Source organism: Carassius carassius, chromosome 2 (genome assembly GCF_963082965.1).
Source record: "Carassius carassius chromosome 2, fCarCar2.1, whole genome shotgun sequence".
Classification (NCBI taxonomy): Eukaryota; Metazoa; Chordata; class Actinopteri; order Cypriniformes; family Cyprinidae; genus Carassius; species Carassius carassius.
In genome coordinates, this window is record NC_081756.1 from 42,305,063 (window position 1) to 42,328,145 (window position 23,083).

General features: G+C 39.8%; 2 protein-coding genes and 1 long non-coding RNA gene across 9 annotated transcripts in view; 2 read left to right on the forward strand and 1 right to left on the reverse strand.

The window, feature by feature from the left end:
* The window catches only part of LOC132110039 (zinc finger protein 609-like), a 55,192-nt gene extending 54,013 nt beyond the window's left edge, over positions 1-1,179 (forward strand). For all 4 annotated transcript variants that reach the window (XM_059516626.1, XM_059516645.1, XM_059516633.1 and 1 more), the window contains exon 9: positions 473-1,179. In XM_059516626.1, the coding sequence (XP_059372609.1) occupies positions 473-482 (10 nt within the window). In that variant the 3' untranslated portion in view covers positions 483-1,179. The remainder of the gene's footprint in view (positions 1-472) is intronic.
* LOC132110101 (uncharacterized) overlaps positions 1-4,846 on the reverse strand; it is a 27,696-nt gene extending 22,850 nt beyond the window's left edge. Inside the window, exon 1 of the long non-coding RNA XR_009424586.1 lies at positions 4,738-4,846. This is a non-coding gene — a long non-coding RNA (uncharacterized LOC132110101). The remainder of the gene's footprint in view (positions 1-4,737) is intronic.
* Positions 3,781-23,083, forward strand: part of LOC132110075 (GRAM domain-containing protein 2A-like) — a 24,749-nt gene continuing 5,446 nt past the window's right edge. For 2 of the 4 annotated variants that reach the window (XM_059516665.1, XM_059516672.1), the window contains exons 1-6: positions 3,781-3,969; positions 7,242-7,343; positions 13,007-13,064; positions 16,271-16,343; positions 17,446-17,549; positions 22,366-22,464. In XM_059516665.1, coding sequence (XP_059372648.1) covers positions 3,860-3,969; positions 7,242-7,343; positions 13,007-13,064; positions 16,271-16,343; positions 17,446-17,549; positions 22,366-22,464 — 546 coding nt within the window. In that variant the 5' untranslated portion in view covers positions 3,781-3,859. Of the gene's footprint in view, positions 3,970-4,622; positions 4,820-7,241; positions 7,344-13,006; positions 13,065-15,209; positions 15,953-15,993; positions 16,344-17,445; positions 17,550-22,365; positions 22,465-23,083 lie in introns of those variants that run through there. The other 2 variants (XM_059516679.1, XM_059516687.1) reach the window with 2 other exon arrangements.

A 23,083-nucleotide genomic window follows, 5' to 3' on the forward strand; every position in this document is an offset into this window, starting at 1 on the left:
CATTTCTGCTTTCATATCATGTGCAATGTAAAAGCTTTTTTTGATACCCAAGCGTACAAAGAGGTCTTTATAATTGCTCCACTTGCTTTGAGGCCCTTCTCTTTAAAGCATAGAACACCATCTGTTTTAGAGCATTATGATTGTTTAAGGTCCCCTAGATTGAGGCTAGCCCTTTTAGGACAGCAGCATTGCCAACACATCAGAGGCCTATAGTGTCCTCTGGTGGAGAAACATGTAATAACAGCATGGGGAGACTGCATAGAATTGGACATTTTTTATAATAAATATAATATAGCGTTTTTTTATTAATTTATGTAATGTTACATAAATTATGAATTTCATTAGTTTATATTTGCTTATAATATATTTACAATAATTATCTGTTTATAGAATCAATTTAATAACCAAAAACAGATTGACCTTATGCTGTTATCTAACCAGTGATTTCTTGTGTTTTCTTTTCTTTCTTTAGGGAAACCTGATGATATCGCCCTTCTTTACAAATAATCATGTGACTGGATCACATGAGGAGGTATATAAAGTTCATTTAGACATCAGTTGAATGGTGTTTCTATATTTTTAGTTTTTCTGCCGGAATGTGTGGCAGATTGATGTTTTCCTAGTATCTGTACCTCGTACCCCACTACAGACTGTGAGACCAGGTTCAAAGCCATCCTGCCCTGCTCAAAGCCCAGCTGGCCACTGAACTGTGCCTGTGAACTGGTGAGGGATGATTGAAAAGCAAGGACTGTCATTCCACTCACCCGATGCAGGCTGTGGCCAGACAAGAGGCAAGGACTCGAGGGGACATAAGAACGCAAAGACTGAAAATAGTTTTATCACACTGAGATAACTAAAGTTGTTTCCCTTTTTTATTTTAGTTGGCATCCTCACTGAAAAAAAAAAGAAAAGAAAATATCCGTTTGACCCACGGTTTTTGAATTGCTGTTCTCTAGATACCACCAGTGAAAGCTGCAGATATTATCTAGCAACTCTTGTCTTTCTGCCAGTGGTTCCTAAACAGTTCTCATCGTCACATGCCACAAGACTGCTGTTTCTTTCTCATGATTTTTATTTTCCAAGTCTCTTTTCTCTTTCATCAGCATGGTTCCATGTCACGAGAATGACATCAATGTTTTATTTTAAAGTTTTTTTGTTTTTTTTTTACTTTTTTCAAAAAAGTTAAAACTGTACTGCGTTCCGGTAACCATCATGCGGTTTATTAGACATGTTCAGCAGTATCATCCAGCTTCTCATGGACTTGCAAATCCAGGCAACTACCCTCACACATCTGCTTTCAGCAAGACAATTAACTTCCAGATTCATTTGCGATATATTTCAGTGAGCACTGTTCCGTCACAATCTTTCATTAGAAGATCACTGGCTGAGGTCCGTTTACTCCAGGGAATGCTCTTTGATTCCACTTTGTTATCCTTCAACTTGAATCTGAATATTCTCGTTCCCGTCTTGGCTACCTTTACTTCATCATGAACAGAATTTCCGATTTATCGCTATGGTTCTTCAAATGGATGTTTTTTAATGTGACAAGGTATAGTAAGTTCTTTTAGAGAGACGCTTACGTGCTGGCCGTTGTGCTGCAGTTGTTTGGGGTGCGTGACACCAGAGGCCCAGTAGTTTTGTTCTAATTGTTCTGAAGTTCTTGCATGGGGCCGCTCTATCCCTGAACACTTATTGTGGAAGTGTTGTGATAACTCCAGTGTGTTTTATGAAACCAAGTGAGCGTTTGACCCGAACATGCTTTCATAGCCCATCATGCTCTGTGTATTTCATGTGTCGTTCAGCATGGTGTATTATAGCACTAGAAATGTGACTTTAAACAGTGTCTCCTCAGGCAAAGCAAACTGGTTTTGCACCAAACGCTGTTGATATTCTTGGTTGCACACACTATGTGATGTCTGTATATGATGTACAGAGGAACTGTTTTAAATGCAATCAAGAAACCATCCGATTACTGTGTTGTTTTGTTTCGAAATCTGTCACTAGGGTGTGTTTTTATTTTTCTCTTCGGTGTTGTCCTCTGCTTTCTCTTCCATATCTTTGTATTGGCTTGCCGTCACAATGCTTGCTGTTTTTTTTTTTAACACTCACTAGGTCCATGAAACTCCTAAATGAGTCTCTGGAGTCTCTCAATCCAAAATCTCAGCTTGACGCTCTCGGTGGATCTCAGGCGGTTTCCTGGTCGTTCTGCTGCTGATATTGAGTCATATTTTCACACAAAATGATTCAAGCAGGTAGATTTGAACAGGCACTGCTGGAATGAGAGGCGAAAGACAGGTGTTTGGAGGAATGCGTTGACTCGTGCACTTCCTCTCATGTGTAAAGTCACAATGAAAAAAGCAACAACAGCAGGAAAGCACCATGGTACACTGAATACTGAGAGAAATAGGCTTTAAGTTACACATCCAATATATTCAGCAATATGTCATTTGATATTAGGTACATTGGGATGTTTGAGTCACACAGAACGACTTTCTGAATTGTCATGAGTTCAAACCTGAAATGCCCATATGTCATTTAAGAAACAATCTCAGTACTGATCAGGAAAATTGTCACATGCATTTTGTGCTAGTTTCAAATGGTGCTCAGTTGACATGCTTCGATTTGATGTAGAGGATGCAGTGCACTATTGCATGCTTTGCATCATTTACACTATGATCTACCAAATTTTTTCCTGTTGTGCTTCATCCCAAGTGTTTCTCAAAAGACAATTTGTCACAAAGTATCAGGCCTCCGGTACTTAAAGAATATTTACATTTATTTTTTTGAATGGCTTTGTTTGGATTTTTTTTCTTTTTCTTTTGCTGTATCACCCAATTCCTCCTCTTCTTTCTTGGACCGTTTCTCTTATGTAAAGTGTACATTACCACGTTTCTTTTTTTATACAATACTGTAACTTGCCTTTGTACATTTAGGCAAAAAAATAAAATAAATCTTTTTATGAGACAATCACATCTGTCCTTGCGTTGTTCTCTTCTGTTCTATAATCATAAAAAAATTTGATTTTGCTTTTCAATAAAAAGGTTTTTGTCATCTTATTTTGTTTTTTTTAAGACCTTTTCAGGTAAATTATCATATTGAACACTGTTAGATCCAGTTACCACTAGAGGACACCCACTTCCACTCTATCAGGTTTTTATTTATTTATCCTATTCATTCCTTCTATAATGTTTTACCAATGTATCTTAATGACTTTCCCCAATCATTCATGAATTCTGGATAATGTTAATAAAGCATTTCATAGAGGTTATGCAATTTATAGCCAATGAAATACTAGAAAATTGTATATGCACTCTAGAATATTCCATTTTTAAGATTGATTTTCCATGGTATATCCGGACCTTTTTTTAATTTCAAAGTTTTCCATTACCTTGGGAATGCTGTTAACCTTTTAAAATTGGTGTTTATATACATTTATAAATATGATCGGCTCGAATGCTGAAAAGATTGCAAGGCTTCACCATTAAATATCTTGGATGCATGAAATTCCAAATCCCTAGCATTTTAATTCACTTGCCTTAATATTGCTCTAATGCTGTTAGACAGTCATATGACAATGAAATGTTTAAAAGGGTCATTGTTTTGAATTTGTCCTTTCAACTTGTATAAAGTTCTTTGTCTGTAATAAAAGGTGTTTTTTATGTGCAATGTGATGCAGAAGTGGACATTAAGCGAGGATGATTTTGTTGAGTGTAAATATGAAATCTGATTATGCTGCTGGGAGGGGAGGGAGGCAGGGAGATGCTGAGGCAAAAACTTTCCCTCTGATATCCTGCAAGGGCATGGAAGTACACTTTTCCTTTTGCTGCTTAGCAAGTCTGCATCGGACATCTGGGATTTCATGGGATGCACTATATACGCAGCCAGTTCTGAGGCTCCTTCAGCGGAGGGACCTGAGGAACAGAGACGCCCCCGTGGTCACAGCACCAGGACCTGTCGCACCCGTGACCGGTAAGGCCACAATGCATTTCTCCCAGTCTGCCTCAAGAGTCTTGTGTTTTAGAACGAATTGCTTTGGTGCCATAATAGTATGTGTACTATCTGTTAGCCTATTAATGCTGAACTTTAAGCTTTTAAAAACACAACTGATCTCTGTGTAGTTTGTGTTCATCGTCAAACTGTGAATCTCTCCTTTCATTTCAGGCTGTACTTGTGTGCGCTTTGCTACTAGCAATACTCAAATTTTGTGCCTTTTCATTTTGGATTTGATATGCTTTCTTGTGTAGCCTACATCTATTTGAACATTTAATTTACACAATCTTTATTTGTTATCTTGGTTTTAAACCAAGGTAGAAATATTTCCAACAACTAGCCTTCTTATTTTTAAAAATTGTATGCGTTTTCTTTGACAGTAGGCTGCCTTACACGAAACATTTCATATACAGCCTCTCTTGTTCAACTGTAAACACAAACCCGATCCATTTTCATACACGTCTGCATAGGACATGAACTATCGTTATAAGAATATTGTGTCAGCAATTGCCGGAAGTGGCTGGACTGGGAAAATTAACGAATTAACGAGCAAATGGGTTTTATTCAGATGCTACATCATGTCAGTCAGTCTGTATAATGTGTGTGTGTGTGTGTGCGAAAGTTCATAATCCGGCGAGAGTTCCCGAAGCTTCCTAATAACAGCACGAGTCTCTAATGCTGCTGACGCTACAACCCTCATAAGACGCTCACTTTCACACTTATGACCCTTCAGAAACTCGGACTCACCGCTAATGATGGCTTTTCCTTTACACTGATATACCTCTATGGGACACGTCGAACGAGGGTTTGGATATTTCCTGTCCGCCAGGTACGTGTCAACTGGCGCTGTAGTGACGTTATGAATTTAGATATTAATGCGCGCAGCAAGTTCACTTTGTTCACGTATACGCATACGTATTAATTTGATTTCTGGTAAAGATTGACACTTTATTTGATCAGTGTGGTTTAATTGTCGGTGACGTTAAATTTACATTGGTTTACATTCATGAGTAAATTAGCAATTTTGATCTAATTCTAAAGTATGCGTCACGTACAAGCCGCTGTAAAAGAAATATCAAAACACTACGCGCATCTGTGACTGTACATTAATTAATTAATTAATGTTAGTTATGTTAATATGCAAAGTTGCTATGTTGCCTGACAGTCGTTTGGCTCAGGGCAAGTTTTATTATTCATAATAAAAAAATATGATATTTATATTTATTATTACATTCCCTATCATTTTATTAAGGAATTCGCTCGAGCACTGCGTTAGTGATTTCACGACTGAACAGAAGTAGTCGGCTATAAAATTACTTTATTTAACTTTCACGTCACACCAACTTTAATTTAAGCAGATCTGTGTACACACACAAAAAGTAAATGTAGGTTAGCTTTTACTACACAATTAAAACCATACATATTTTCCTTTAGGATGTACCAAACACTGCAGAATATTTTTTATTCCGCAAGTCATTTTAACTAGTCAAAGCAATATCCACTCCATATAAACTTTATATAAAGCGTTATGTGTTTATTAATAGTAAGGGCAGTGGAGCAGGTCAGGGGGAGACTGTAATGTAGGTCACTCACATGGAGAGTCCACTGAGTCCACTGAATTTTTTACAATAATGTCACCAATAAATCATGTCAATAAATGCAGTGACTTGTGTATTTTGGCAGAAATATGATGACATGTTCGTAAGGGCAGGAACAGAAAAATGTTTTTCAAAGGTGTTCCAGCATTGTCAAAATGAAACAAAGAGCGGCTGTCCTCATTTTCCCACTGTTTAATTGTTTAACCCTGACTGTAACTAACAAAAAACACCACACAGGTGTCTTCCAACTCACTTGCATGTCCCCATAATACAATTTGGATACAAAAAAATTGCATAATGTAGTGTGAATGGCTTGCAAAGTATCCATCAGAAAGCTCTCTTGTGTGTCAACTGCCTGAGGTGCAGTTACTGCCTGCAGATGTAGATGAGAATGGGCCCATTAGCCTCCTGCAGTACAGCTGCCTCTGTTATTGCTGTGAACCCCCCTGAGGGTGCTTTACACAAATACAGCCAACCTCCTGTCATTGCCCGCTGTAAACCATTAACATTAACAGATTATATCATATATATATTAGTTTCTGTGACTGTATCTTATGGTACGTACTATACATACTATATTAGTATAATTATAAAACCAAAATGCATTAATTTTAGTTTAAATTTAATTTCTAGTATTATATTTTATTAAATTATTATTGTATATGTGCTTCAAGTTTGAATGATTGACTGATTTTAATTACCAGATTAATTGTTTAGACACATTTAGACACAAAATTCCATTTTAAATGGTGCATCAGAGCAGTTTTTTTATTTATTTTTTCTGTGTGTGTGAAGCATGTGCCAATTTTGTAATAAGTGTTGTTGCCAGGTAGCAACAAATGGCATGTGTGCCTTTAAGAGATGCTTCTGTGCTGTAGGCTAAAGTTGATTTGGCTAAATGGATTAGCAGTTATCCTGTGATGTTACAGCCTAAATATGCACTAACACTGGGAGAAAGAAGAGGGGCCCTGATTAAAGTCACAGCAGCACAAACTGCCCTGCTTCATTCTGAGGGTCAGAGAGATCTGAAAAACTAAATGAAAATGAAGAAAATATTAATAATTAAATATGTGTGATTCGACCCCTTAAAGTACAGGAAACATAATTTAGTTAAATGTCGTCCCTTTACCATAATCATGCACTGGCAATTTAATCCTCTCATCTATGTATTTTCCTTTGTATTTTTAAAAACATGGAAAGTTTGCAGACCTTGCACTTTGCCCTTCTCTCATTTCTGTCCTGTAGATGCATTTAGCACTATGCCAGCAGGATAACTGCTAGTTAAGCGATTTGCTGGTGCACCATAACAGCTGCGTATTTGCGATGTAGCAATGTGTGTTAAGTCTCTGGGGTGCATTAAGCGGCGGATCAAATGGTGTGACCTTCAAAAACAGGAAACGGTCTGTCAGTGCACACACCGATGACTCGAACTCCAGCCTATTGTAGCTTCCCAATTAAAGATAAAAAGGGAGAGAATAGGCCCAAGCAGCATGCAGAATTAATGGTGACAGTAGTGCAGCAGTGGCCCATTTATAACACCTTTTTAATTGTACCCCAGAAATAGCAAATGCTCTTTTGCTGTGGGTAAAGACTCAATTTTTGTGTTTGCGTATTAGAAGTGTGTATGATATGTTGTTTTGTGTGTTTGTGCAGGCTTAAGACTATGAGTGATCATCAGGATCAGGCTGAAGATGTAGGCCTCCTAACGCCTCATGATCAATCAGAACCCTCAAAGGATGATGACATGCATTTCAGGCAAGTTATGACTTAACTGGTAAAAGTAGACTCAACTTAGTATATTCTGGTTTTAAACTATTTTGAACTATTTTGTGGTTTATGCTATCTGATGTCATCTTGTCTTAGTGGGTAAAACTGTTCCCTCACAGCAAGGGGGTTCTTGATTTGAGTCAGAAGGCCTTTCTCTGTGGAGTTCCCATGTTCTTCCTGCATTGGTGTGGGTTTTCCCCATAGTCATAGATGCTGAAATAGGCTACAGTGTCACTGTGAGACTACTTAGTACAAGTGACAAGTGAAAATTGAAGTCACACACATTTACAAATAAAACATCACTTTACTGTTTCTTACAAAATCAGTTTTTGCTTTGCTTCCTGAACACTTAATAATGTAACCCGACTATGGGTTAGTATAGCACCCTCCCAACTGTGGGTTATTTTAACAAACATTTTAGAAATAAAAATATAACATTTCAAAGTAACAATTTAATTCAAGTCTTTTATCATTTAATGCCGATTCTCATGCCGGTGTGTCGCTGAAATATAAGTCTGCTGTTCGGCGGGGGAACTGCAAGTCTCAGACCACCGCTTCGTGTTTCTCTCATAGCTGAAATGCCATGACTGACTCCATAACCTGCCATAAACAAACACCCGAATTAATTAGAATCGTTATTATTCAGTATTAAAATGAATAAAATCAGTTTATGTTATGCAAAGCTAAGCGTTTCCATCATGCAAAACGACTGTTGCTGATACATTTAGGTAACTGACGCATTTAGCTGACTGACAGCTCATTCTTGTATATTGCACTGTTGTGTAAAATAAATTAAAGCACATTAAGGACTTTATAGAAGAAATAAAACGTATACAAACCTTAATTTTTAAGTCCACCAAAACGGTGAAGATAATCTACTGAAGAGGATAAAAAGCGCACGCTCTTACTGTAACCCAACTGCTGGGTTGAAGTAAGCAATATATATATATTTTGAAGAATTTGGTTCCAAAATGCGATAAACGGCATTTAAAAAATAAATAAATAGTTTCCGCCAAAATCAGTATTGTATCTGGTTGGTACTGAAAAGTAAATTTTTAATTTTACACAAATGCGATATTCGCAGAGTTATTAGGTCATGTTTTCTCCTCCTTTTTCCAAACCGTGACAAACCTTTCTCTGCAGAATGCGATATATCTGCTCAGCCAATCGTAGAGTACCATTACACTCATTCTAGACAGTGATGCTTTGAATACACCCGGCATCCTAGTTTTCCTCATCTACTTTGTACTTTGTGATCAACAAACAAGGGCTGCACAATAAATCGCATGTGATTGTCATGCGCATCTCATCAGTAAAACCGGTTTGTTATTAATAGTACCGGTAAATCTCCATCACGTGCTTTCAGATGGAAATGATACAGATGTATTTAATACACAGAGCCGTAGATCACTGATAAGCTACACTATATCGCATTCATTAGATGAATCCCATTCGATTATGAACGTGATATTGCGTAGCTTGTCAGTTTTAGTGTTTTTATTAATGCCATTTATGTTTTTGTTAATACAGCACATAGCACTAGTCAACTAAATGAATGTAACATGGCAAAAATGAATGCACTTTTGGAAGTTGAATGTAAGGGAAATGTCATTTTGGAATTTCTGTTGTCTAATATGAATTTGTTCATGTTCTTGTTCATGTTCATGATGAAATTTTATTTTATTGCTTTAATTAATTTATAGCATTAACAAGATGACCCGTTGAATTAATTTAGGAAGCGATGACTGATGAATGTATTTTTAGTCTAGTGCCTGTATATAAGATTAGTATTGACCAATATCAGAGGCTGTCATATGTGGATCAACTTATGTATTTTCATCAGTTTCAATATGAAAAATAACCTTCATATTGATTCAATTGATTTATTGCATTTTGATAAAAAAAAAAAAAAAAAAAAAAGTATAATCAAATTTCATAATAAATCTTTGAAAATCAAAATGGATTTACTGCGTTTTGGAACCAAACTTTTCAAATGTGTATATATATATATATACTGTACATTTGACATTAATAAGGTAGATGTTGAAGTTTTATGCAGTGACAAAAAACTGTGTTCTAATAATTGTTTTATTATGAAATCTGTCTCTAGGCAAAATTTATTTTTTCTAGTTTTGATTTAAGCATAGGCCTTTTTAGAAAAGATAACAATCTCATCAAGATTTTGGATGGCCTGAGGGTGTCATTTTTGGGTGAACTAATAATCTCATTTAAGAATTTTCATTGAATTTTTGAGAAATTTATTTTGGGACTGACTCAAACACTAATTAACATCATGGCAGATTCCATTATATGTGTAGAGCACATCTTATATAAGCCTGTTCTGTGGCTGAATGTAATTGTAGGAATGTTTCCAGATGGGGTTTAGTTGAGCACTATATCATATGCTCACAAAGTCATCCATTCAGAGAGCTGACATCCACAGGGCAGAATGACTGAACAGCCCAGTGTGACAAAGGCTGTATTATGTTTCCTCTGTAAAAATCCAAGTTTGACAATCTTTGTGCCGTTTTACTTGCTTAGATGAATTATTGACCTTACACTGCCACTGGGACATATTCTCTTTCTTGCTCTAGATGCATTTTGGCTGTTAATTAGCCTGCCTATGCAGAACCTCAGCCAAGGGCATACAGACACCCTGCCAGTCTAGTAACTCTCCACCTCCGCAGGCAGGGCAAGATGATCCCGCAACTGTGACATGCTGCAGTCACCATACGCCAGAGCCCAGCATAATAAGAATGTCTGGATAGCACAAAACACTATTTCTTTCTATTTATATTTTGCTGTTATTTTTTTGCTTAACAAAGAGAAACATTTGAATTTATTTTATTTACTTTAATGCTGCTGAATGAATGTTTATTAATGAGACACTGTCTGTATATGCCATGATACCAGATACCAAAGCCAAGCCTATTAAAAAAAGTTTTTCATCAGAGCAGATTTTGAGAAAATTTGCATTACATTTGACTGGTACACTTCTTCACCAGTGGATCCTCTGCAGTGAATGGGTGCCATCAGAATGATTGGTCAAACAGCTGATAAAAACATCACAATAATCCACAAGTAATCCACACTACTCCAGTACATCAATTATCAGGTTTGTAATCTAGTCACTTACAAATGAAAACAGTTCTAAACAAATATGTTGGTAAATTTTGATGTGATAGCACAACAGGTGATGGGCTTTTTTACTGGAGGAAACATTATTATGTATTATGGACTCATATTTTGGCGAAAAGTGAAAGTTAAAACACCTTAATGATGGATTTGTTTATTACTAACATGCAGCTTTTCACTTTACAAGAAGATAATTGAAAGACTGGAGTTGTGTGGATTAATTATGGATTATTGTGATGCTTTTATCAGCTGCATGAACTCTCATTCTGACGGCACCCATTCCCTGCAGAGGATCCATTGCTCTGAAAAATTCACATTCCACATTTCGGACACATTCCACTTTAAATCTGTTCTTATAAAGAAACAAACTCATCTATATCTTGGATGGAATAAGTATTTCCTTTTTTGGCAAACTGTTCCTTTAAAATTATTATAATTATTATAATTTATTTTTTAAACTTTGCTTCAGTACTACTAGAGCTACAAAATGTGCTGGGATACTGAATATTTTTCAGGATGAATAAGATGGCCCTGAATATGGCAAGTTAGAGAGGACACTAATGTCCATGATGGTGACCATATACACTATAATATTATACAAAACAATTTAATTCTAAAAAGAAGTAATAACAAAACAACAAACCCCAGGAATTTGTTTACAATAAATATTTCATAAGCTTCCTTTCCTTGCAGGCTAACCTAATTAAATATTCAGGTGCAAGAGCCAATTGCCACTAACCCCAGAATGCCATTCTAAACATAGTCAACTCACAAACCACACAGGAAGCATTTTCTCACATATACTTCTCAAATATATGTGAAGCATATTTATATTTCCCAGTTTCACACACTACTGAGATACTGCTGAGGATTTCTATTTGTTTTTATTACTTTAATTAAATCATGCAAATGTCCGCAACTCAGTTAGCACTACATTGAGGGACTGTTCCTCTATTGAAATGGCGACAATAAGAATACAGAGTCATAATAGACTCTGATGTTCATTTTTATTGAATACAGCAGCATAGTGCAATGAAAACAGTAGTGGCCTGAGGGGATATAATATGATCTTTTCAGTAACACTGATGTGTGAAAAGAAACATGTTTTTGTTCACGGGTGTGGGTGTAGTGGTGTTCCCTGTTAGGATGAATGATGGTAAAAGAATAACACATGCATTTGTCCTGTCAGCAGCAGTACAGTGAGATTAAGATGTGCATTTGTACCAGAGGAATCTCTGCTGCATTCTTAGCTACGTGCCTGTGTTTCCACAGCTCTTTCTCTGAGGAGCTGTACAATATAGAGAGTTAGTGTCCAGAATGACTGATGAGTTTATAATCTAATTTCTGATAGCTTCTGATGTCATTAGTTATCATTATTTCCTTCTGGGCTGTCGTTGAAGTTTACTTTTTATCCAGTGTCACTTACAGGACGTTTCCTCTGCAGCAGAGTAGTTTTAAAGGAAAGTACATCAGGTGTCCCACACTGTAAGCCATTGGACAGATATACTGGTGGTCCCGCTTGAAATCATGCCATTGTTTGAGCCAGAACTTGACAAACCTGTAATCCTTATGTTACTCCAGCTCTTTACCACTGGGCAATGACAATAATTCAACGATTGTACCCAGTGTTCGAAATGAACATTTTAACTCAACAGACCATCTGACTACTATATTTTTAAGTTGCCAGGCATTGAGAAGTTCAACTAGCAAAAACAAAATTATCAAAAATAAATAATATTATCAAAACCACAGTTTAGATTTGAATATATTTTTTACTAAACCTAATTCTGAATGATTAAATGGCATTCAGTTTTAATACAGCGAATCTTTGTTTGCAGGCACCATAAAAATAATATAAAATATAAAATAATATAAAATTCTTTTTAAATAAAACAGTATTTATTTTGTCATAATGTCAAAATATAATTTACTCTAAAATAAACGATTAATGATAAGCATGTGATAAAATGATCAGCTGTTTCCTCACAAAACTAACATCCGTTAAAATCGAAAAAGCCAAAAAAATGGCCTTGTGTCCTGATTTTCACCCACATTTGGCAGGTGTTAATTTCAAGCCTTGCTTGTTCTACATAACAGAAGTTTACATATCAGCTTATTCATAAATATAGCTAAAAAAATCAATCTGTGCAAAAATCTATTTTGTATGTCATGTGAATGTCTTAAGCTCTTATTTGGAATCCTCATTTGTGTCAGAGTCATAAGCTTCATGTTATGGGACAGCCCTCTGCCTCAGGCCTGAGCATGAGCATATTTGGAGGGCTGGGGATCATCAGCTTGTTTGTCTTTTCTGTCATGAGTTCACCCTGAGGTTAACAAGGTTGTTTTTGAACTTAACAGAATAAATTCCATATTGGGGGTGGGGGATGGGGGGGGGGGGGGTGACACAGTTCACTTTAAATGTGCTTTTACCAAAACATTCTCATTGAAACTAATCATATTGGATATCCAGGTTCAGTTTTTTCAGATCTTCTTACATATTTCTTTCTGTGTCACAGGGTGCATCTAATAGATGATCTGTCATATGAGGATGTCAAGAAATGCTACCGTGGTTCTGTAAGTATCAGATGACATACAGTTCAATATCATTTTGTAGCTCATGTCCAACCTGTAAACACATATACACGAAAAACAGTTTGACACTTAACCGTATTTAAAAATTGCTGTATGTAAACTATAAAAACAAATGTATATTTGAAAATATAAGCAATATTTGTAAGCATTTTAATCAGATGAAGCATTTTCCCATGTTTCCAGGTTCTGTTTGTATAATATATGAATTTATTCATGTCAAAAACAAGAAAGGAGATCTGTATCACTTTCTGTTAATATTTATGTAAATTGGGGAAAGATGTGTTTTGCTTCCAGATGGTGTAGTTGCAGCATCTATAGCAGTGACTAATGGGAACATGCTAACTAGCTAAACCTTGACCTTGACAAAATGTTATCTCAAAAGTTTCTAGCCTGAGATCTGACAAACAAATCTTTTTTTATACAAACACGATTCCAAAAAAGTTGGGACACTGTACAAATTGTGTGTAAAAAAGAAATGGAATAATTGACAAATCTCATAAACGTATATTTTATTCACAATAGAATATAGATATCATATCAAATGTTGAAAGTGAGACATTTTGAAATGTCATGCCAAATATTGGCTCATTTTGGATTTCATGAGAGCTAAACATTCCAAAAAAGTTGGGACAGGTAGCAATAAGAGGCCGGAAAAGTTAAATGTACATATAAGGAACAGCTGGAGGACCAATTTGCAACTTATTAGCTCAATTGACAACATGATTAGGTGTAAAAAGAGCCTCTCAAAGTGGCAGTGTCTCTCAGAAGTCAAGATGGGCAGAGGATCACCAATTCCCCCAATGCTGTGACAAAAAATAGTGGAGCAATATCAGAAAGGAGTTTCTCAGAGAAAAATTGCAAAGAGTTTGAAGTTATCATCATCTACAGTGCATAATATCATCCAAAGATTCAGAGAATCTGGAACAATCTCTGTGCATAAAGGTCAAGGCTGGAAAACCATACTGGATGCCCGTGATCTTTGGGCCCTTAGACTGCACTGCATCACATACAGGAACGCTACTGTAATGGAAATCACAACATGGGCTCAGGAATACTTCCAGAAAACATTGTTGGTGAACACAATCCACCGTGCCATTCGCTGTTGCCGGCTAAAACTCTATAGGTCAAAAAAGAAACCATATCTAAACATGGTCCAGAAGCGCAGGCGTTTTCTCTGGGCCAAGGCTCATTTAAAATGGACTGTGGCAAAGTTGAAAACTGTTCTGTGGTCCGACGAATCAAAAGTTTAAGTTATTTTTGGAAAACTGGTATGCCATGTCATCCGGACTAAAGAGGACAACCCAAGTTGTTATCAGCGCTCAGTTCAGAAGCCTGCTTCTCTGAGGGTATGGGGTTGCATGAGTGCGTGTGGCATGGGCAGCTTACACATCTGGAAAGGCACCATCAATGCTGAAAGGTATATCCAAGTTCTAGAACAACATATGCTCCCATCCAGACGTCGTCTCTTTCAGGGAAGACCTTGCATTTTCCAACATGACAATGCCAGACCACATACTGCATCAATTACAACATCATGGCTGCGTAGAAGAAGGATCCGGGCTCTGAAATGGCCAGCCTGCAGTCCAGATCTTTCACCCATAGAAAACATTAAGACCTAAGACAGTTGAGCAACTAGAAGCCTGTATTAGACAAGAATGGGACAACATTCCTATTCCTAAACTTGAGCAACTTGTCTCCTCAATCCCCAGACGTTTGCAGACTGTTATAAAAAGAAGAGGGGATGCCACACAGTGGTAAACATGGCCTTGTGCCAATTTTTTTGAGATGTGTTGATGCCATGAAACTTAAAATCAACTTATTTTCCCCTTAAAATTATACATTTTCTCAGTTTAAACATGTGATATGTCATCTATGTTGTATTATGAATGACAGCTGTTGTCTTTAGCTGTCATGAGGTGGAAAGGGCACCACATCTACAGAATGACCCAACATTTGGTGTTCTTGTGGTTTTTAGTACTCATGTGTCATAGCAGAGTAACATTCAACACATTAAGCACTTAATATATATATATATATATATATATATATATATATATATATATATATATATATATATATATATATACATATATATATTGGAGTATGTTTTAAAAGATAGTAATATTCCAGTCTTTTTGTTTTAAATTTTCAGGTTTAATTCAGTGTGTGACTTGTTGGTTCTGTGTAATTATTTGTGTAAAATTGATAGAAATTGCTGAGTAAAAATTGTTTGTTTTTTCAGTGTAGGAACATGTTCCAGTAACATTTGGAACATGACATCACACAGACCTCAGATCGGTTTGATTTGAGAAAGGGGAAATGATTTAACGAGATTTTTTAAAAACCACTTCGTGGATTTTTATCACTATATGTTGATTGTGTACACACACTGCCGACACACGTTTCAATTCAAACAACTTGTAAAAGTACATGTAGCATCTGATGACCCTTTTAAGTGTAAATATGTTTTGGGTCTCTGTACAAATGATTCTGGTTCCTGTCTTTGAGTAATCTGGTTGATTTCAGAATAGATTCTGTGACCACAGCTTTGCTACTCAGGAAGTTTAAGTCAAAGATTAGCTCTGCACCTCCAGGCCTATAGCCTTGGTTATAGAATTAAGATATATTGCTTTTTATCATGGCTTACAAACAGACAAGCAGGGTTAAACAGTTGACTGGATCAGCTCATCTACATAATGAACATCCATCATCCTAATGATCTGTTGTGCATCAGTGTGCTCTGAAACGCTCTGAGCTGCAGGAAGCAAGAGTGAGAGAGTGCCAGTGAAGATAAATCTGCTAGAAACAAGCCCACAAGTTTTTCCATCAATGTGCAGTGGGTGTTTCTGCTCTGTGCCTGTGACGGGGCAGTGAAGAAAAAGAGAGAGCGAGAAAAGAGAGCGAGAGAGAGAGAGAGAGAGAGAGAGAGAGAGAGAGTGATGCTTCTGAAGTAAGAAGAAACGCTTTGTTAGCTCACAGTAAGAGGACGAAGCTAAGTTGGCTATTGTGTCCCGGGACAGTGGAGAGGAACGGGGTGTCTGCGAGGTTGCCTCTCGGTTGGTGTGGAGTGTTTGTGTCGTGTCAGCATGCTCAGCTTGGTGCAGAGCTCACATCCCTTAGGAGAAAGAGCCAGGCTGCAGAAGAGCTGTGCGAAGCAGCTGATTTCTCTTTCCTCTGCTTCCTCACAGACCGTCAGCAAGTACAATGCGCAGTACCACAAGCTTTTCCAGAGCGTTCCCAAAGAAGAGCTCCTGATGAAAGGTAAGTTTGTAGTCATTCTACTTCCACTGCAATCCTTTTGAAACTTGAAGAAACTTGCACCTTGTAAAATCATTAAATTATTTGTTTACTGTAATAGTGCTACTACATCTTGCAGTTGATTTAAAGTATTTTGATTTATTTAAAATCTAACTGGCACACATGCTTTGTTAATTAAAAATGTCCATCATATACAGGGGCAAAGGTCTGAAAACACCAGCTCATAATATATTTACCATTGGGTGAACTATTAATGAAAATGCTTTTTAATGTGCTTATACATATATATATATATATATATATGTATGTAAGTATGCATGTATGTGTGTATGTATAAATATATGTAATACCTATTTTATTTTCACCTGCTTGTGAAAATGCTTCTTATTGTACACAAAAGAATATATATATATATATATATATACACACATCTATATATATATATATATATATATATATATATATATATATAGATGTGTATATATATATATATATACACATCTATATATATATATATATATATATATATACACATCTATATATATATATATATATATATATACACATCTATATATATATATATATATATATATATATATATATATATATATATATACACATCTATATATATATATATATATATACACATCTATATATATATATATATATATATATATATATATACACATCTATATATATATATATATATATATATATATATATATATATATATATATATATATATATATATCATACTGATATATATATCAATTGTTCACATGGTCAATGTCCCTAATTTGCGTTTTTGATTGGTGACCTAAAATAATGCAAAATCTTAAATATTTTTCAGGTTTATGTCATAACTTCTGTGATTCAAATGTCAAAATCCTAAAACTTTTATTTCAAGGATTAAATTATTGGGATCCCTATTTTCAGTCATTTAGACCCAAATGAATTTCATGTTCATCTTGATGTTGGTAATATTATGCTGTTGCAATCTGTCCGACATTGATATCAACATGCTTTTGGCTAGTTCAAGTGAAACGAGTCAGAATTTGATGCTCTTCAGTCTCTTGTATAAGTGCACTTATGACTCGTCCTTTAGTTTACTCCTGTGCCCTGCTGCGAGACATCCTGCTGCAAGGCCGACTGTACATCTCTCGAAACTGGCTGTGTTTCTACGCCAACCTCTTTGGTAAAGACATCAAGGTGAGCATCATGTCTTTGCTGATGATTATAGCTGGCATAGACATGACTTTAGAGTTCATTCCCAGGAAAATGGTGTCATTTGTGTTAGAAAATAGTGCAATTTAAAAAAAATTAATTAGAAAACTGATCATCAAATCAAATTGTTTTATCCAAAGTACTAAGGCCTGTACGGTATATAAATAGCTGAGTATATTGTGAAAGTATCAATTTAAGTGTACTTTCTAATAAGTCAGTTTACTGTATAGTTACAATATAGTAATTATAATTATACAATATATAATTGCAATAATGATTTCAAAACCCATGGAAAGTTTCATATTGTTAATACAAATATTATATAGATACTGTGCTAAAAAAATACAAATATAATAAAAAAAACTAGTTATTACATTTCTTTTTCAATCTGAAGTTTTGTGCCGGTTACACTCAAAATATTGTGGAGTTGAATGTCACAGGGTTGGAGATCAGTGCAAAAATGTCTAAACGACCCAGAAAACAACACAAAACAGAGTTGTTCTTGTTTCTGGTTAATAAGGCTGTGCAATTTTAGCATCGTAACAAACTTGAAAGGAATAACCGTATAGTACGAATTAACAAAATCACAAGAAATTATCACATAGAATGTGTACTATTGGCTGCACGCCATGTTGTGTTTTTATATATATATATATATATATATATATATATATATATATATATATATATATATATATATATATATATAGTGGCGGGGTGAAGAAGGACACGACGAGTAAGTACAGGAGAGTTCCCCAAAGGGTGGATTTTCATTAATAAATAGGGTGGCAGAAGGCGGTGAGGTGGTCCGGTGTGGGGTGCTCGGCTTCCTCTTTAGTCTGTGTGCTGTGGCGGTGTGGGTCCGTGGTGCTCTACCGTGTGAGGTGTGGCTGGCAGTCACACACTTCTCTCTGAAAGCAAGACAGATCTTTAGGATTAGCCGACTCTCGTGGAGACATCTCTCACCTCTGTGTTCGTTTGCTATGCTTAAATAGGCAGCTCTTGATGATCCGCAGGTGTGGCCGCTCAGCCCGTGACGAGCAGTAGCAGGTGTGACTGCTCGGTTTCCAGGGCGACGCTGATGAGAGCTCAGGACACGTGTCACACTCCCCCACTTGACGGCCGGCGCCTCCCTCTCCACCGTAGCGTACCGTTGTTCCGTAGGGGTCAGCTTTCGGCTTATGTAAATCACCGGGTGTTCCTCGCCGTCGTGGACCTGGGAGAAGACGGCTCCCAACCCGGTGTCGGATGCGTCCGTCTGCACCAGGAAGGGACAGTTAAAGTCGGGCGCTCGGAGTACCGGCTCCGATGTGAGGGCTGCCTTTATCCGGTGGAACGCCGCCTCCGTCTCGGGGGTCCACGGTACCTTCTCCGGTTGCCCCTTCATGGTCAGATCTGTCAGGGGAGAGGCTAAGGAGGAGAAGTTAGGGATAAAGCAGCGGTAATATCCTGCCAACCCCAAAAAGGCCCATACCTGTGTCTTGGAGGTGGGCTGCGGCGCGGAGAGGATTGCTGCCACCTTCTTCTCCTGAGGCCTGATCAGGCCGCGACCCACCTGGTACCCCAGATACTTTGTCTCCGAGAGGGCCAGGTGACACTTCCGGGGGTTGGCAGTCAGGCCAGCCTGGCGCAGTTCCAGTAGCACCCTCCGCAGCCGCTCCAGGTGGTCCTCCCAAGTCTCAGAGTGTATTGCCACGTCGTCGATGTAGGCCGCCACGTAGGCCTGATGCGGCCGGAGGAGGACGTCCATCAGCCTCTGGAAGGTGGCCGGTGCTCCGTGGAGGCTGAAGGGAAGGACCCAGTATTGCCAGTGTCCGTTTGGGGTCGAGAAGGCCGTCTTCGGCTTGGCCTGTTTCGAGAGGGGGACTTGCCAATATCCCTTCGTGAGGTCGAGGGTTGAGATGAACTGGGCCCTTCCCAGACGATCCAACAACTCATCGACGCGGGGCATGGGGTAGCAGTCGAACTCGGAGACTTCATTGAGGCGGCGGAAGTCATTACAGAAGCGGAGGGTGCCGTCGGGCTTCGGAACCATGACGATGGGGCTGGACCATGGACTGTGAGATGGTTCAATTCCCCCTCACCTCAGCATCTTCTGTACTTCCTCCTCGATGGCGTGTCTCCGAGCCTCCGGGACACGGTAGGGCCGCTGCCGGATGATGGTTCCGGGTGATGTGCGGACGTCGTGCTCCAAGAGGTGGGTCCGCCCAGGCTGGGGGGAGAACACATCCGGAAACTGACTGACCAGGTGCTCCAGCTCGGTCTTCTGGGCGGCGGAGAGTTGAGGGTCCATATCCACAACCACGGGAGCTGCTTTGGTGTAGGCCGAGAGCTAAGGCCCAGTTCCGACCCAGCGCTTCAGGAGGTTAATGTGATAAAGCTGGTCCCTCCTCCGTCTCCCGGGCTGCCGCACTCTGTATGTAACGGGGCCGACCTTTTCGGTGACGGTATACGGCCCCTGCCAGGTGGCCAAGAACTTGCAGGCGGCCGTAGGGACCAGAACCAGGACATGGTCTCCTCGCTGGAACTCCCGTGGTTGGGCCTCCCGATTATAGTGTCGCTGCTGGGCCTGTTGCGCCTTGACGAGGTGCTCCTGGACGATGGGCATCACTTGGTTGATCCGCTCCCGCATCTCACGCACGTGCTCCACGGTGGTACGGTGTACGGCCGGTTGTTGTTCCCAGGCCTCTCGGGCAATGTCGAGCAGACCACGGGGCTGGCGGCCGAAGAGCAACTCAAACAGTGTGAAGCCGGTGGAGGCCTGAGGGACCTCCCGAACACCGAAGAGGACGTATGGCAGCATCTTGTCCCAGTCCCTTTTATCCTCGGCCGTCACTTGGCGCAGCATCTGTTTCAGGGTCTGGTTGAACCGCTCGACGAGCCCGTCGGTCTGGGGGTGGTACACCGTGGTACGGAGCTGCTGGACCTTCAGGAGCTTGCAGAGGTCCCCCATCATCCGGGACATGAACGGAGTGCCCTGGTCAGTCAGTATCTGGGCTGGGATGCCGACCCGACTAAACAGCAGGAAGAGTTCCTGGGCGATGGCTTCGGAGGGGGATGGCCTCAGGGTAGCGGGTGGCATAATCCACGATGACCAGGATGTGCTCATGCCCCCGGGCGGGCTTCGGCAGCGGCCCCACTAAGTCCATCCCGATCCGCTCGAAGGGCACCTCAATGATGGGCAGCGGTATCAGCGGGCTGGGGGGAGGGGTCTGTGGTGAAGTCCGCTGGCAGGTTGGGCAGGCTTGACAGAACCGCCGGACTTCGGCCTCTAGGCCCGGCCAGTGGAACCGGTCACGGAGGCGCTGGACGGTGTTCTGTACTCCTAGGTGTCCTGCCATGGGGTGTGCGTGGGCTATCTCCATCCCCGTTCCAGTCTTGCTGCATGGGACAACCAGCAGTGTCTTTTCCTCCCCCCTCCGCTGTGCGACACAGTACAGCAGGCCATTTTGCACTATAAAGTGAGGAGTGGGGTGGGACGCCGGTTGGACTTCTCTTCCGTCCACAACTCTTACTTGGCCCCAGCAGTGTTTCAATCGGTCGTCCGCGTGCTGCTCTTTGGAGAACCCTCAACCCTCGGGCTGGCTGTCGTGGATCGAAGGCCCACTCGTTGAAGAGCTGAGCGGCGCTGATCGGTGAGAGCCCCATCCGCCCAGGATTTCCTTCTTCAACTCCTCGTAAGACTCGTTGAGCTCTGGGGGAAGCGTGAAATAAGCCCGTTGGGCCTCTCCCGTCAGCAGCGGGGCGATGATCCGGGCCCACTCCACCTTGGGCCACGCCTCCCGGGTGGCCACGGTCTCAAACATCTGGAGGTATGTGGTAACGTCATTGTGGGATGTCATCCTCGGCAGCAGCTGCGTGGCCTGGACACGAGGGTCAGGCAGCGGAGTACATGCGCCGGCAGCCATACGGAGCGCGGCGAGCTCCCGTTCGGTTTCCCCTTGCCGGGAGGCCATGTGCTCCATAATTTGTTGCTGGCGGATGCTCACCTCGGTGAGGTGCTTCAAGAGTTCTTCCATCGCCGGGGGAGGAGCGCCACCTGGGGAAACCAGTGAAGACACGTGAGCCAACAGGGCGTGTGGCCAAAGAAAAACCAAAAAAAACAATCAAACCAGTCCAGCTAGGGAGACACCGCGTGGGAAGGGGTCGTCGGTGTCTTCTTCACTGTCCTGCCCGAATTCTCCACCAGTGTGGCGGGGTGAAGAAGGACACGATGAGTAAGTACAGGTGAGTTCCCCAAAGGGTGGATTTTTATTAATAAATAGGGTGGCAGAAGGCGGTGAGGTGGTCCGGTGCAGGGTGCTCGGCTTCCTCTTTAGTCTGTGTGCTGTTGCGGTGTGGGTCCGTGGTGCTCTCCCGTGTGCGGTGGGGTTGGCGGTCACACACTTCTCTCTGAAAGCAAGACAGATCGTTAGGATTAGCCGACTCTCGTGGAGACATCTCTCACCTCTGTGTTCGTTTGCTGTGCTTAAATAGGCAGCTCTTGATGATCCGCAGGTGTGGCCGCTCAGCCTGTGACGAGCAGTAGCAGGTGTGACTGCTCGGTTTCCAGGGCGACGCTGATGAGAGCTCGGGACACGTGTCACAATATATATATATATATATATATATATATATATACTGAATTAAACGTAATGTTATTTCGTTCCTTTGTGCACCATTTTATTTAGTCATTAGATTTAGCTGGTCTGGTTTCCATCCTTGAGTGGAAAAATGTTATGTGCAAGAATTCGTTATTGAAGACACTCTTTGAAACAAGGAACTTTTTCCTGTTTTTCTGTCACTTTCTCCTTCCTCTCAGGTGGCCATTCCTGTTGCATCCGTGCGGTTGGTGAAGAAACATAAGACAGCAGGTCTGGTTCCTAATGGCTTGGCTATCACCACAGACAGCAGTCAGAAGGTGCGTTTCCACTGGATTCCAGGTCATCGACCGGCAGATTGAAATACAAAGCTTAATCAGCATGTGCTGTGGCGCTGCTGCAAAACAATGAAAATGCAAATGGATGCAACACTGAGACTTTAGGTCACTATATGAATTTTTGTCTTAAGTCAGCATATCTCACACCTGTCAGCATTTATACCTTTTTGTTTAGTTGATTCTTGTCAGCAATGTAAAACTGGCTTAGAAAGGTAGCGCTTTCAATAGTCTGGCAATTGGCCAGTGCAAATAATTGATTTGTGATCAGATGATATGGTATTTATGAGTTATTATTTGGAGATAGTGCTTTCACAGCTCAGGAAACTTAATGGAAATCAGATTTTGTGTTTCAGATGTTTCTTCTAAAATTTCTTGGTGATGAATAGAAATAGACTGAAATGAACGTGGATTGCATCACTCAGAAACATTTTAATTCCTGAAATCTCTACTGAGAAGTTGATTTCAGACTCTGGTATCTTGGCAAATCTGTCTTATTTGATATCTTTTCTGAAACTCTAGAAGAAGTAAAATAAATAAAGTATAATTTCCAGAGAACAGTGTTTATCTTTCTTCAATGTTTCTTCTAAAATTCCAATAAATG